The 14,715-nt window shown below is 38.0% G+C and overlaps 1 protein-coding gene across 13 annotated transcripts in view; it reads right to left on the reverse strand.

Moving 5' to 3' along the window:
* LOC119974015 (ERC protein 2) overlaps positions 1 to 14,715 on the reverse strand; it is a 1,008,595-nt gene that overhangs the window by 481,012 nt on the left and 512,868 nt on the right. For 7 of the 13 annotated variants that reach the window (XM_038812795.1, XM_038812802.1, XM_038812794.1 and 4 more), the window contains 4 exons: positions 11,193 to 11,333; positions 9,855 to 9,995; positions 3,422 to 3,457; positions 1,159 to 1,352 (listed from right to left, as the gene is read on the reverse strand). In XM_038812795.1, the coding sequence (XP_038668723.1) occupies positions 1,159 to 1,352; positions 3,422 to 3,457; positions 9,855 to 9,995; positions 11,193 to 11,333 (512 nt within the window). The remainder of the gene's footprint in view (positions 1 to 1,158; positions 1,353 to 3,421; positions 3,458 to 9,854; positions 9,996 to 11,192; positions 11,334 to 14,715) is intronic. The other 6 variants (XM_038812801.1, XM_038812804.1, XM_038812800.1 and 3 more) reach the window with 1 other exon arrangement.

Below are 14,715 nucleotides of genomic sequence, written 5' to 3' on the forward strand. Positions count from 1 at the left end.
GTGCAACCTCCCAACTTCCACCCTCTACAAACTGAAGCCCATACAAAACTTGGTTCCTTCTGTCCAACTTTGCACCAACCCATTCATCCATCGCTCCCAGCCTTCCCCGCCCATGCTTGCTGACCTATATTGGTTCCTGGTCCACCAATGCCTCAATTTTAAAATTATCTTTGTGTTTAAATCTCTTCATGGCTCTGCCCCATCAATAACTCTCATCTACTGCAACTCCACAGCCATCATAAAACTCTGCATTGCTCCAAATCTGGTCTCTTCAGCATTTTTCCCCACCAGTTCTAGCCGGGCACCTGCATTTCTTCCATAAACTTCTCTGTCCCTCTCTCTTTTATGATGCTCTTAAAAACCTACTTTTTTGACAAAGCTTTTAATCATCTCTCCAATTAGCTCACTTTTTTGGCTTGGTGTCAACCTTTCTCTGTTTCGGCTCCTGAAAAGCCCCTTGGCTTGCTTTCTTTCCTATGTTACAGGCAGTACATACACGCAAGCTGATGTTACCAAAAAGGTTGCAAGTGCTTCCCTGAAAATCACTCAATATTACCTTAGGACAACCTGCTTCAGGGAGAAAAAATCTACATAAAACAAAAAGTAAAATATATCTTGTGCCAAGTGGCGTGGCATGATTCATTATAGTGATTTCCTGCACCTTGTCAGCACCCCCAAGCTGTGGCAGTGAAACAGGGTGGTGAGGGAGGGGGAGAGAAATGATTATTCAACAAACCAACTGTTGGTTCAAGTGCAGAAACAGTATGCAGTCGCTTATGGTGAACATTAAAGCAGTCTTGACAGAGGCTGGTGAACAGATCTTCAGTCCATCTCATTAGCAAGCATGGGAGCAGGGCATGCAAGGGGAGCTGATAATCATGCAAGAATATAAACAATTTCAGAGAAGGGGGAGAGAGAGAGACAGACAGACAGTAAATTTAAATGCTTTATCATCTTGCACAAATTGATAGTGGCATTCCAATAACCATGCTTCAGATATAGCACAAAGCAACAGCTTGCAGTTTTAATTTTCATTGAACCCCCTCCATTTCATAATTTTAATCGGAAATTAACTTCCGACTACAGGAAATCTGCTTCCCCTGGTTATCAGGTTGACTTAACTTGCATTATCATGCTAATTAAAAAGTTGATGCTTACCTCTCAAGCTCTGCTATTTTCTTATCTCTCTCATTTTTCTCGGTCTCAACTTCCTTCAAGATCTCTAAGAGTCTGTCAACTTCGGCCTGGGATTTACCAGACTCCTCTTTGTAGTATGCCACATCCTTCTCAAGTTGTCTCATTTTCTCACCCAACTCTGGGTTCAAATGAGCAGCCTCTTCAGCATCATGAGCCTTCACATGGAAAGTAAAGAAAAATGAAAGTGACACCATAATAATAAACATTTTAATTCCTGAAATTATGCTACAGCACAGCACTTCATAATTACTGAAAAAACACACACACACACAAACTCCATGAATTTCATAACAAGCCTAACACACATGCTTTAAAGTAGAGCACAGTTTTACCAATAAAATAATTTAAATATACTATCATGGATGGGGATTGGAATACAATGAATGACAGTGCAGGAAAATTTGCAGCCAAAGTTTTTTTTGGTACTTTAGACTTCAAACAGGCACACACACAAAATAATGAAACCAAAATAAAAAGCACCGCAATGTTTGGCCTACCCTATCTTCCTCATAATTCCTAATCGGTATCTTGAAAATAAAACCAAGCACAAAAGACAAAACAGGACAAATAAGGATGGGAACAGAAATGAAACCAAAACAAATTGCAACTTACAGAATGTGAAAAGTTACAGCGTGATTCTTCTGAGGAGGCTAAATTTCTTTTTGGTGATTTTTTTGTTTGCATTATTAAATTGTTTTCTTATGCTAAAATGACCAAAAGAATAAGTGCATCATCCAATAAAGTGTTGCTGGTTATTTTAAATGTTTTTATATGCTGAATCAAAACTGCTGGGCTTTGTTCAACATATTTCTAAACAGAAGGATAATTTGGGAGCACCGTCACTAATTCTATGCATGTTTTTCAGTAAACTAATTCTGTTGTAAATTGTACTGCCAAACTAAGCAACATTCTGTTGCGTATTATCATTCAGAGCTATCTAAACATATGCCATTAAATGCAGTGGTTTATTACCTCTTATTTATTAGGTATGTAGTAACTGATTGAGAGAGAGGAGATGAGAACAAATTCATCATTCATTAGCAATTTAAATACAACTGAAATAAATCCAGAAAAGAAAATGCAAAGTAGATTTTGTGGCACTACAGACATGACAGCAATAAAACATCTTAACGTCTGGGTTCAGCATTGAAGTGTTCTTCATTTATTGTCCTTTATTTATATTAGAATGGCAGGATGAAGAAAAGCAGATTGACCAGCTTTCCAAAAGGTAATGAACACAATGAAACGAGTTACTGTTAACAATATTAATTCCAGGATCTGAGTCTCAAGAGAGCATAGTTAACATATACTAGTTCATTCAGATGCCAGCAGTACATGGATTCAGTTTAAGAATTAATTGACTTAAGCTAATTCTTCAATTATTGTCTAATCTCAAAAAATGGTGTACGTTTATGAGAAAGCACATGCCTAGACGTACAAGAGTCAAAATTAGAATTTACAAGAACCTAAAAAACAGTGATATTTGTGTAGCATTCACAAATTTGCACATGAAGTTCACAAAAGCAGCAAGAAAAGTAAATACAAATCTTTAAAGCTGATGAACAAAATTAGCTACATAAAGTATTAGGGTTATGAATAATTTCGTAAAAATAAATTAGTCAAGTGCAGAAAAACAGTAGTTTAAGTGATTGAAAACAAAGAAACCGAAACATGCAAACTTGAACCAATTTGATTTCATTATAAAAAGTTAACCCTCTAAGTGCTCCCAATTCTGCAATGAATTCCTATGTTTGACAACAGTCTAGGCACAGAACAAAAGGTGTCTGTGTTCCCCATTATGGTTCTTCATGACAATCAAGGATTTCATGAACAAGAATTTGAATGTAAACCTTCACTATAAAACTTGCCAGTGTTACCAATTTGCCAATTATCATATCCTAACAAGTTGAAAATATTAGGGCAAACCAAAATTTAGCTAAATTTGGTCTGTGCATAAACTGTCAATCTGCCAAGGCTTTGTAGACTTAAAGGTAGCACCACAAGAAACAATACCACGGTTTCACTATGCCAGTTTCTAATTAGTTACCATTTAAGCATGAACAACGCAAGACCTTGAAGTCTACATAGCTTACTTATTCCAGTGTGACTAAAAATTGCAATTGTTTGAAATGTTTGCAGAGCTGCACTTTGGTATAAGCACAATATTAGGTCAATGGTTCCTCATGCTTTCAAATGTTACAGATGGCATTTTAGAACCACTTACTGGTATGTACATCTGATTGAACAACTGCTCAGCTTGCTACATTGCAAAGGTGGGAAGGAATGAAGCACAGACAGGAAGAAGGAAAGATTCAGGAAAACAGCATTAGCTCAACAAATCCAATGAATTTACACAGAAAATGTCTCTTAAAAGTAGAAATTCAAGTTTCCAAACATTCCACAGTGAAAGCGAGAGGCACTAAGGAAACATAAATGTTATTTTTGGCTCATAAAAAGAATAGCTAGAGTAAAAACATTTAGTTAGTGTTACTTTCCTTTTTTTCTCCTCCCAGTTACATATTCCATGAAATAAACCAAGCTTCCCACCACTGATGATACGTTTAAGCGTTCTGTTCAAGTGATGAATTACTAAAAGCACCATTGGTTTATAACAGTTATAATTAATCAGAAGGCTTCAAAGTTATTTGTGGAGATAAGCTTGATTAAATCAGGGTATTAAATTTGAAGTATATTATTTTTAATGCAAAGGTAATCTATTTAACAGATTTCAAAGGAAGTACAATCTTGGGAGGATGACAATAGATGTTGATTGTCTTTAACCCGATTAACTTTGGAATTTGCAATCAACGCGCTACTTTAAAAAAATGTTAGTTTACTTTTATAATAGATTTGCATTCATTCAATTCTGATACATAAGTTTTACATTTTGAAGCTCTCCAAAAGTCAAATGGGCAGCTCTCTGAATGGAAAGGTCCATTTTGTCGGGCCAACTCCATAAAAGAACTCCATACATCATGAAATGAAATGAAAATGAAAATCGCTTATTGTCACGAGTAGGCTTCAAATGAAGTTACTGTGAAAAGCCCCTAGTCGCCATATTCCGGCGCCTATTCGGGGAGGCTGTTACGGGAATGGAGGGCATTTCTGGACCAAATTACACATCACAAAAATACTTTTGATTTTTAATACACATCATGATTTCTTGCTGAAATGAAATTAATTTGGTGAATATTCAGTGGCACATTTGGTCAGAAAAGGAAATGCCAGGATTGTAACAAGCAGGGCTGCACATTTTATGGCAAAATATGTCAATTCTGATTGACCGCACAATTAAAAGCAGCGTTTATGTTATTCTTCTGATAAATCTTTTGCTACATTTTCATGGTAATTGTATTTGTACCAGTATTGCATCGAATATAGGTTATCAGGTGACCACAAAATTTGAAATTTTAATGAAATATATTTCATCGATATTTTCAGTCTAAAGGACGAGATTAAACAGTTCACCCTCATTGTTACAGCACTGCTTCTATGTATCAGTGCGACTGCGAACTGATGGCTGTACTGCCATTCACTCCACTGTGGGGAACGCGGAATGGATACATCTTCAGTGCAAGCACTGTTGAGCACATGCATGGGACCTTGATTCATGCTGCTTGCCGTTTTATTACTTTCTGATTTAGAACTGCCTTTTCTTTTAATTTTAGAAGTATTCAGGTGGTATTCGGGATACCGAAGGAGAGCTTTTTAAAAGATCAAATGCTGTGAATTTAACTGTAGGATGCATTTTCACAAAGGTCATTGCAGCATTGGAACTACTATGGTACACTTAGAGGATCGGCGTAAGGAAAGTCTATAACATAACAGCAGCCCCAGAAGGGTATTGCAAGAGTGCAGGGGTGGGTGGGGGGATGGAACAGAGGAGGGAGGGTGGTATGATTTGGATACTAAGTAACTTTCCTTCCATAACTTTAAAAAATGAATGTAATTACTTTAGGCAATAAACTATGTCTGGTTATGGCATAAATGTTGTTAAAATATGAATTATCAAAAATGTTAAAGCTTTAACTGTGCTAACAAAATTATGTAAATGTAACCATATTGTGTATAATATAAGCAGTTTCAACCTCCAAAGATTTCAAAATCTATACGCTCAAACTATCATCTATTTGCAATATGTTCATTTTTAAAAAAGGAAAAGTTATAGTTTCCAGATTCTACTGAGAGTTGTAATAGTGATAATGAGAACATTCAAGCATTGTTGCATTAATAAAATATGATTTTTCTGAAAATACGGGTGGAGGCAGAACTTTTGAAATGAACGCTATACAATCATAGAGTGCTGTGCAGGAAGAACTTTAAATTTCAGGGGGCAGGGGGGTTACATAAAAGGGTGCAAAACTATTTTAATGACAGTCTAATTAATGATTACATAAATTACTCAGGCATTTTCTAACATTCTGCATATTTTTCCTTGGGACTGGGTAGGGTGTGGTGGGCAATGGATAAAAATGTATGTCATGTGATGACAGCTCTATTTCAAGGATTACAAAAATTAAGCAGGCCCTATATGCCCCACATGGTGTCTTTGAAGAAAAAGTTACATTTAATAACAAATTACTACAGAAGCCACTTGATAGGTGAAAAGAACTTTCTGAAATCTAATCCAAAAGAAGTTTCTCATCCAAGTTAATTTTTCTTGTATTTTAGTGTATTGATGTAATTTGACATTCTAATTGCAAATTTTTCTTATTGTGCAAGTTCAACCGTTTTTAATTAATATATATGCATCATTTTTAAAAACTCAATTGGCCATCTGAACAGGGATTTTCTTTAAAAATGTTCATAACTGAGCAGAAAACCAACAATAATAAAACATCAAACAGCAGACATTTGGGTTCTGTCTACATGACTTTCAGCCAAAATAAACCAAGTTACATCACAAAGGGAGCCAGCAAAAATCACAGTGCCAATGGAATGCTTATCATCACATTTCTAAGATAAGTATCACTTCACTGAATCAGCAACAGTGATTCCTATGCTATAGGTGAATGGTATTCAGCCTTCCAAAAGTTTCTTCCAACGGCAGATTGAAAATTGTTTGCTTGTATTTGTTATTTGTCTTCATTTGGTAATGAGCATTTCGCCAAGTGTTTACGTGAAAATTCACATGTTTCAGTTGTTGCTTTGCAAACTCTCTTTGTACTTTGCCTGTTCTGATAACAATCAGCTTGGATTCCAGCAAGCAAGAAATTGCAAAGTATTGTGAATCTTTGCGATGTTTACTTTAAATATAATTGTATGGTTTGAAAGTTCCTCTTTTCATGAGCAATGAGAGAAAGCATGGCCCTCTCTGCAATTTTTGCCCTGCTAAAGAAATTGCAGGAACGTACAATTTAGAGTGTGAGATTTTGGAAAATGCAACTTTTATTAATTACAGCGGTTCAAAACTGCATATTGCAATTTTCCATCAAAACAAGAAGCTCAAATCCAACATGTTCGGAATTTGCCTCCGGATAATCCACAGAATCACATTATAGAGGGGAAATTCATTTTTTCAACAGAGAAAAGGCAAATTATTTTAATGTTGGGATTGGGTTAGATGTTTTGGAGATCAGAACTAAACAAAATTTAGGTCTTAATGCTCTCCCTTCAGCATTCCTTTACACCCCAAAGAATCTACCCTCCCTATTCTGAGTGACACAACTTCTGACGAAACCATCCATTGTTCTGCAGAAACTGGTCAAGGGGAGGCAATTTTTAGGAGTGTAAAAGATAGTTCTGTGTACTATGATATAGCAAAAAAGAAAGTGAAAGCTATTTCAGATATCTGAGTATCAGCAAATGACCAAACAGAGTTCAGCTCCACAAAACCAATGCTTAATGCATATAAGTGCTACTCCACAAAAGGAATAACAATATCCTCACACTAAGGAATCTGGTTAGATCAGGGGCTTGGGGGGGGGGGGGGGGGGGGGGGGGGGCAAGCATAATACAAAACCATGACTCTAACGAATCCTATGATCAGTTGTTTTCTGGAAAATGTTGTGAGTGATCCCCCTCTCCTGAGATTCTAAGAGCTACATGAATAATCGAGTTTGAGGTGCATGTTAGATGATTTTTTTTTTAAAATTTAGGGTACCCAATTCATTTTTTTCCAATTAAGGGGCAATTTAACACGTCCAATCCACCTATCCTGCACATCTTTTGGGTTGTGGGGGTGAAACCCACGCAAACATGGGGAGAATGTGTAAACTCCATACGGACAGTGACCCAGAGCCGGGATCGAACCTGGGACCTCGGCACCGAATGTTAGATGATTTAACTCAATTGCATCACCCACAGTAAAAACATCAAACATTAGTTTAAAACCAACTGCAACAGAAACAATTGAATACAACAATTAGGGAAAAATCTGAGATTTTTATTCAAACCTATCACAGACCTTAATTTCAAGGATTCCTTTCAGTTTGAGCTACTTTGAATATTCATCAATGTCTGCAGCAATTCTTTTATAAAATATTTATTGGAGAATTTCCAAAATTATAATTGAAACCCTGCAGTAAAACCACTTTCATTGGGTTAAATTACAAATAATTTGTAATTGCATCCAACAAATTAATATTTCTGAAAGGTAATGTAATCTTTTTTTAAAAATAAATTTAGAGTACCCAATTCTTTTTTTCCAATTAAGGGACAATTTAGCGTGGCCAATCCACCTACCCTGCACATCTTTTTGGCTTGTGGGGGTGAGACCCACGCCGACAAGGGGAGAACGTGCAAACCCCAGTCAGTGTCCCGGGGCCAGGATCGAACCAGGTACTCAGCGCTGTGAGACAGCAGTGCTAACCACTGCGCCATATGCCATTCTCTGAAAGGTAATCTGCATGATAGCAGGTTTATCTCTAGATTAATTTCAGAATATGTCTTGAATAATCGGGAATTCAGGATTTTTAATCTATGCACCATGTGGAGATCACATGAGAATTAAGAGTTTTCACCTGGAAAAGTATAATTACACGGTTATTGGGAAATTTGCTGCAGATTAACTTATCAAAACTATTGTTATACTTCCAATTTTTTAAAATTTGTTTATGGGATATGGGCGTCGTTGGCTGGGCCAACATTTATTGCCCATCCAAGGGCATTTAAGAGTAAACCACATTGCTGTGGATCTGGAGTCACACGTAGGCCAGACCAGCTAAAGCGGATTTCATGGTTTTCCTGGGACCGGGCTAGGGGGAAAGAAACCCGGGCGAGGCCCATACACAGGCCTGTTTAAGCCGGCCAGTGAACGGGAGTGAGGTGGGGGGAGGGGCTGCGGCCATCGGAGCCTGGTAGAACAGGTTCCGATGAGTCTAACCGGGGTGGAAAGTTGGTGGGGAAGGAACAGAGGTTGGGGGAGGAGTTTTGTGAGGGGAAGCGGAGGGGAGGAGTTGGGGAGGGTGGTGTTTACAATTCATGGAAACACAGTCACTACTCTTGGCGGCTCACCCTCCTTTGGTATAGGCCTCCACGACCGATGAGCCCGATCCAGTTCATATCGGGAGGGATCATCCCCCTCCCCCAATAGCTTCGCCAACATCATGGCAAAATACTCAGTCGGCCTCGGGCCTTCCACTCCTTCGGGCAGGCCCACAATCCTCAGATTCTGTCGCCTGGATCTGTTTTCCAGGTCGTCCATTTTGGCTCGCAGATCCTTGTTGATCTCCATCACCTTCCGCATCTCCTTCCCCATCGAGGTAAGTTGATCACTGTGCTGCACTGTGATCCACTTCCTTCAACGCCTCACCTCCCGCACCTCCACCACTGCGCTCAATACTGCCGCCCTCACCGGGGCAATCGCCTCCTCCACCAGCACTTTCAATACCGCCCCCTTCTCCTTCCTCATCGCCTCCATGTGCTTTGTGAACTGCCTTTCGAGTTCCACAGCCATCACCTTGGTCATTTCTTCAGCTGTGGGCAATGCAGCCTCACCTGGTGCCCCAGCCTCCACTTTACTTGCCATCCCCGCTGTGACCTTTCCACTCCCCAACAGGCTTTCAGCCGCTTTTTTCACGGTCGTTTTTTTACATTTCCCTTCACTGTGCCTTCCCCCTGCTTTTGCCACCACTGTTGCCCCTGGGGCCGGGCGTTAAACCCCGAAAATGCCGTTCCCGAACGGGAGCCCTCCAATGTGCGGCTGCCTCCTGCCCGCCGTCACCAGAAGTCCTTGACTAATTAATCATTGGACAAACAACTTAAATATCTTTAATTATATATTGAAAATCAAGGAAAAAGTCAACTTTCCACCAGGAAAAGGAGTGTGAGAAACCTGAGGAACAGCTCCTCCGAGCAAAGTAGTGAGAACGTTACAAGGAACCCAGAGTGAAAGAAAGGTACTTTACACAAAAAAGTACATATTCCACTTTCATCAGAGACTAACAAAAGTGAATATGCAGACAGTTACTGCTACCTTTAAAGCAAGGGGAATCTAAATATTTGGTTAATGTGATATATTTGGAGAAAAGGAAATTCAAGGTCTTTAAGCATGTGACCCACACTGATTCAATGTCTAGGTCTTAATTTCGTTTGATTAAATCCTAGCAGGAATTCTTCAGTGATGCAAAATTAAGTCATTAAAAAATTCAGATTAGCACCAGCCAGTTCAAATATTAACCAAGAGAAACCACTTTCCCCCCCAACTTGACACTTACCTTCTTTAATTGTGCTTCCAACTTACTACATTCTTCTTTCTTTTGCTCTATGGCTATTTCTAGAGATTTTAATTTGGAATCTTTCTTTAAACCGGTTGAAGCCAATGAGGACGCATGTTCCTTCAAGTCAATCAAACTAGACTGAGAGAAAATAAATAATTATCATTGAAAATAATGTCCTTTAGATCACAATCTAAAAATATTTTTCACGTGTATTTTAAAAAATATTATTCAATTCTGGATGTATATCTTTAAATCAATAATAATAAATTGTTTTACACTGAACTCCATAGGATAGGGGGTTAGCACTCCCAGTGTCAAAACTACATTTGAAGGGACTGATAATAAGAAGCAGCTAGAACATTGGAGCCCTGATTCTCTGTAATTCACTTCCTTTGAGCGTAGCCTCCAACTGCATGGAGTAAAATTGTACACCCTTGTAAAGTATTACGGAAAGCCAGTTAAAACCTATCAATATTTAGTTGCTAAAACTTTCTCCCAAAAGAGCAGAAATTCATCCGGTATGTGCTACATTTAAAGTTTTTCTTTTTTTAAAAAAAAGTTTTACCCATATGCCCAGATTCTGCAGTCAGTGATGAAGTGAGGGTGCTCACTGCTGACCTCAAAAGAAAATTGTCCACAAAGATTTAGCAAGCTCTATGGCATCGATTTCACCATTCCCAATGTTAGTTTCATTCTGGCGCCAGTTATAGGGAATCTCCAACATCCAGCAACAGTGATGCCATCAAGCAGATTAAACTGTCAATCTCACTGAAGAATCATGAACAGCAAGCCAGCAAGTAATATACAGGTCTTATCGTTCATTTTCTATATTCTTCAGAATGTTAAATAAAGATTGGGATATGCAAATGGGTAGAAACTGAAATATATGAATTTCTTTTTTTTTAAGTTATGGACTTGTTAGGGTGAAATTGAGAAATGTGACATTCCATAAATATAAAATTGGTTTCTCAAAGCCAGGGAGGTTCTCAGCAATAATTATGGCTTAGTGTGCTGTTAAAAATCAAGTTACACCTCATCAATACGGCTCAACCTTTTCAAGAGTACTTAGAGTGAGACTAAACATATTAAAAGTGGAAGTTCACATCAAATCAGTGATTTCTAATTTATTTCCATCTGCGGGGACTTCAGTGGCACATCCTGCGGCAGGATTGGGAAATCGCCAATTTCTGCTTTTAAAGGGGAATGTGGGGCACCAGAAGTCAGTATCAATTACACAGAGTGATGATAGTGAAGTCTGATAGTTTCATGAAAGCACATCTAAGCCATTGTGACGACTAGTGAAATACAAATTATAACCTCAGGTTAGTAACTAACCTCTTTTTCTGCTAGCTCAGATTGCAAATTGTTAATCTTCTCTTTAAGATCCTTATTTTCTTTTTTATATGACTCAACCTCTTCTAGTCTTTCACGATCATCTCTTTCACGTTGCTCCTTGAGACGTTCTATAATTCTTTCCTGTAAGTGCCAAAAGTGAGCTCAGCAATTAAAGACAGTCATTCACAACTCAAATTTAAAATTTAACAGGTGTATGAAAGTATATTTTATTCACTGTAACCATAAAGTTGATCAATATAAGTATTTACAGATGCTTTAATACATTGTAGCCTATCCAGTCTGGAAATCTATTCATCAGAAATAACGGTTGTACGGAAATCTTTTGAGCAAACCCTTGATCTCATTGCCATCATTTTAGTGCAGTAATTTGGGAAAAGAAACATGGAAGATACAATTTTTTGATGAGTAAAACAAGTTTTATTACTGCTTCATAATATTTTATCAGAGTTTTCGGTTTCAAGTAAATATATCTATCATTTTTCCAGTTCTTACACAGCATTCTAACGTAATTCTATAATCCAGAAAATTACAAAATCTCAGACTGGAGAATTTACAGCGTAATAGATATTTGATACATATTGTAAATAATTTCAGAATGTAAACGTTCCTATAAATTATAATCCTGTAATAACTACTTAATAAAACATTATTTTGAGCGGTGTAAACACTTTTATCCTGCTAGCCAGTCATAAAATAAAACTTGAATAATAAACTCTTACTTTATGGAAGGGAAGATTGAATTTTCAGTTAATATATTTTCAGAAAATAGTCGTATGGTTTCCTGAAAGTCTTATAAAATATTCCTGGTTAGATTTAATATAAACACCTTTGATATACATATTATTCTAGTCACAGTAAAAATTGTATCCTTTTTATAGTGACCGCATTTCTTGCAACAATTGTTAAAATTGGAGCCAATAATTGCCAAATTACAACAATGTAATAATAACAGCTATTAGCAAAACATTTTATTGCAAAACAACTGAATCTCATCATTATAAACTTATGGGGACCAGGGAAATATCAGTTCTAATCATGGATTCATGTAATTGAGGTTTGAAGTCCTCTCTTGACTGTAATGGAGCTTTAAGCAGAACCATGGGGGGACAGGGGAACAAAGTTTGCAATAACAAGAGTTTATTATAACAAGGTTCTGCTATAGGCCACAGCTTCTACAATTCAACCACAAAAATTTTTGTTGTAAAAAAAAATGTAATCAAGCAGTTGGTTTTGAGCCTCCAGGGACTTTGAATGTTTAAAGAGGGAGCACAGATGGGGACTGATCCCGGAGGCAAGCTTGCTTCTTGGCAAGCTCCGTTACTCCCTGAACCTTTGCCAGGACTGGTCAACTTAAGTCTGACTATACCAGGTTTGCTATTGGAAGATGCTTGGTTAAAGGAGAAATAAATCTTGGGTGTGAATTGTCCTTCATTTATGACAAAGCTACCATCAACTGAGTTGTCAAGAAGTGCCTCGCTCCCTGCTAATTCAGTCTGAACATCCAAAAGTGCTTGAGGCACGCATGTACCGAAGGAACTTGTAAAATTTCAGCTATTCCAGCTGCAGATTCACAAGATGCTCTTTTTGCGGATTGAGATGTCTACATGGCAATTATTAATTACATGATTTTCAGAAACATTTGTCAATTATAGATGCTCCTTATGCAATCCAAGCTGAACATCTTTGATACTTTTTGTCAGGAGTGGATCTGGCAAAGTTGGTTTGGGTCAAATCCTCTCATCTTAAATTGTTACTGTATCACAAGTGAAGTAAATAACTACCCAGTTACTTTTGAAAATATAGTACATGAAATAAGGTTGTACAATATACTATGAGCAGAATCCTGTTGACTGGAAATCCTTGAAAATGCTGCTGGTTCATTATCTACGCTTGATCTAGCAAGGAGTAACACAATAAACCCACAAGTAGTATTAGTGTAGTTGATGTCACTGTTGTGTTGCATCAACAGAAACATAAACAAACAAAGAGAAGGTGGTGAGGTCATGATTGACAGGCCAGAGAGAGAAAAGACAGAAACCATACAGCGAAGTAGCAAACAGCGTCGTAGCAAGAAACCAAAAAAAAAGCTGATGACGTACGTGTGGCAATCATGGGTGCATGCCTTCCAAAGGTACAGAGTAAAGAGGATACGATGCAAGAGACTGGCACGTAAACCAGTCTCCGTAAAGACTGACAACAGCCCAAGTGATCACAAGAGTGATCCTGTGATGGAGGCACATTAACCTGTGCGAAAGGGACAGATGCTGATCAAGCATATTATGTTTATTGTCATGCGAGTGTCCCTTTAAGAAAGGTTTTTGTATTATCACATGGCTTCAGTGATGTCATTGTGTGGGTGGAGCTGGGCTGTGGCTCTGAGAATTTTACTTTCGCTTTGAGGTTTTGGACTGGTTTGAACTGCACAGGATAATAGAAGTGCCTCTATCTTCATTACAAAGGCTGTTCCAGACTGCTTGGTAACTTAAAAGAAATAATAGCTTTCTGGAAGGAATTCAAATCTGCTGGTTGAAAAGTGGAACAATGTATCAGTAACAACAGTCTTAGTCAAGAGAGAATAGTGTGTTCTGGACCACGCCTCTGAAAAGGGGTTTCTGGTTTTACTTGGATTTTGTTATTGAATTGGAACTGTGAAAGGGGAATTCATTAAGGGTTATACATAGATCACTGTAGCTGTGTGGGCTCTTTATGTTTGTAATTGATAAAAGTGCTTGCTGTTGTGTGTTTATACAAATGTTACCTAAATTCTTTGAAAAAAGCTTGTTTTTTTGATTAAAAGCGCCTAAGAAGTCGCTTAAGGATGGAGTAGGAGGGAAGAAAGCGCCTAGTTGAAGAACACCGAAAAGGAATACTCTTGTGCTCAACCTAGTCAAATTCAACATAAAGGTTGTAGGTCAGGTGGACTCCATTGTACACTTTGGAGTTTATAAACCCTGGCCCATAACATTATGGACACCCCAGTTAAACCTGTTATCATGTTTATGATTATTACTAACGTATGGAGTAATGATAGTAATCATGTTTGTAAACAAACTTCAATATCTCCTAAGGAAGTGGGATGTGGTGATATGCCTGTAGATGGTGTTGCATATAGTAGGTTGTAATTTGCTCAGTAGGGAGGGAGGGAAGGAAGGAAGGAGGGAGGGAAGGAAGGAAGGATCAATGTGATCCATTAGTAATTATCCATACAGCCCGTATAATTTAAAGTAATTGGCAGAAATGAAGAATCTGCGCAGATTCCACTTTTGCTTTTACTATGCAACTAGTTTCTTGATGTGGAGATGCCAGCATTGGACTGGGGTGAGCACAGTAAGAAGTCTTACAACACCAGGTTAAAGTCCAACAGGTTTGTTTCAAACACGAGCTTTCGGAGCACTGCTCCTTCCTCAGGTGAATGGAGAGGTATGTTCCAGAAACATTTATATAGATAAAGTCAGAGATGCCAGACAATGCTTGGAATGCGAGCATTTGCGGGTTATCAAAT

Source organism: Scyliorhinus canicula, chromosome 11 (assembly GCF_902713615.1).
Source record: "Scyliorhinus canicula chromosome 11, sScyCan1.1, whole genome shotgun sequence".
Taxonomy (NCBI): domain Eukaryota; kingdom Metazoa; phylum Chordata; class Chondrichthyes; order Carcharhiniformes; family Scyliorhinidae; genus Scyliorhinus; species Scyliorhinus canicula.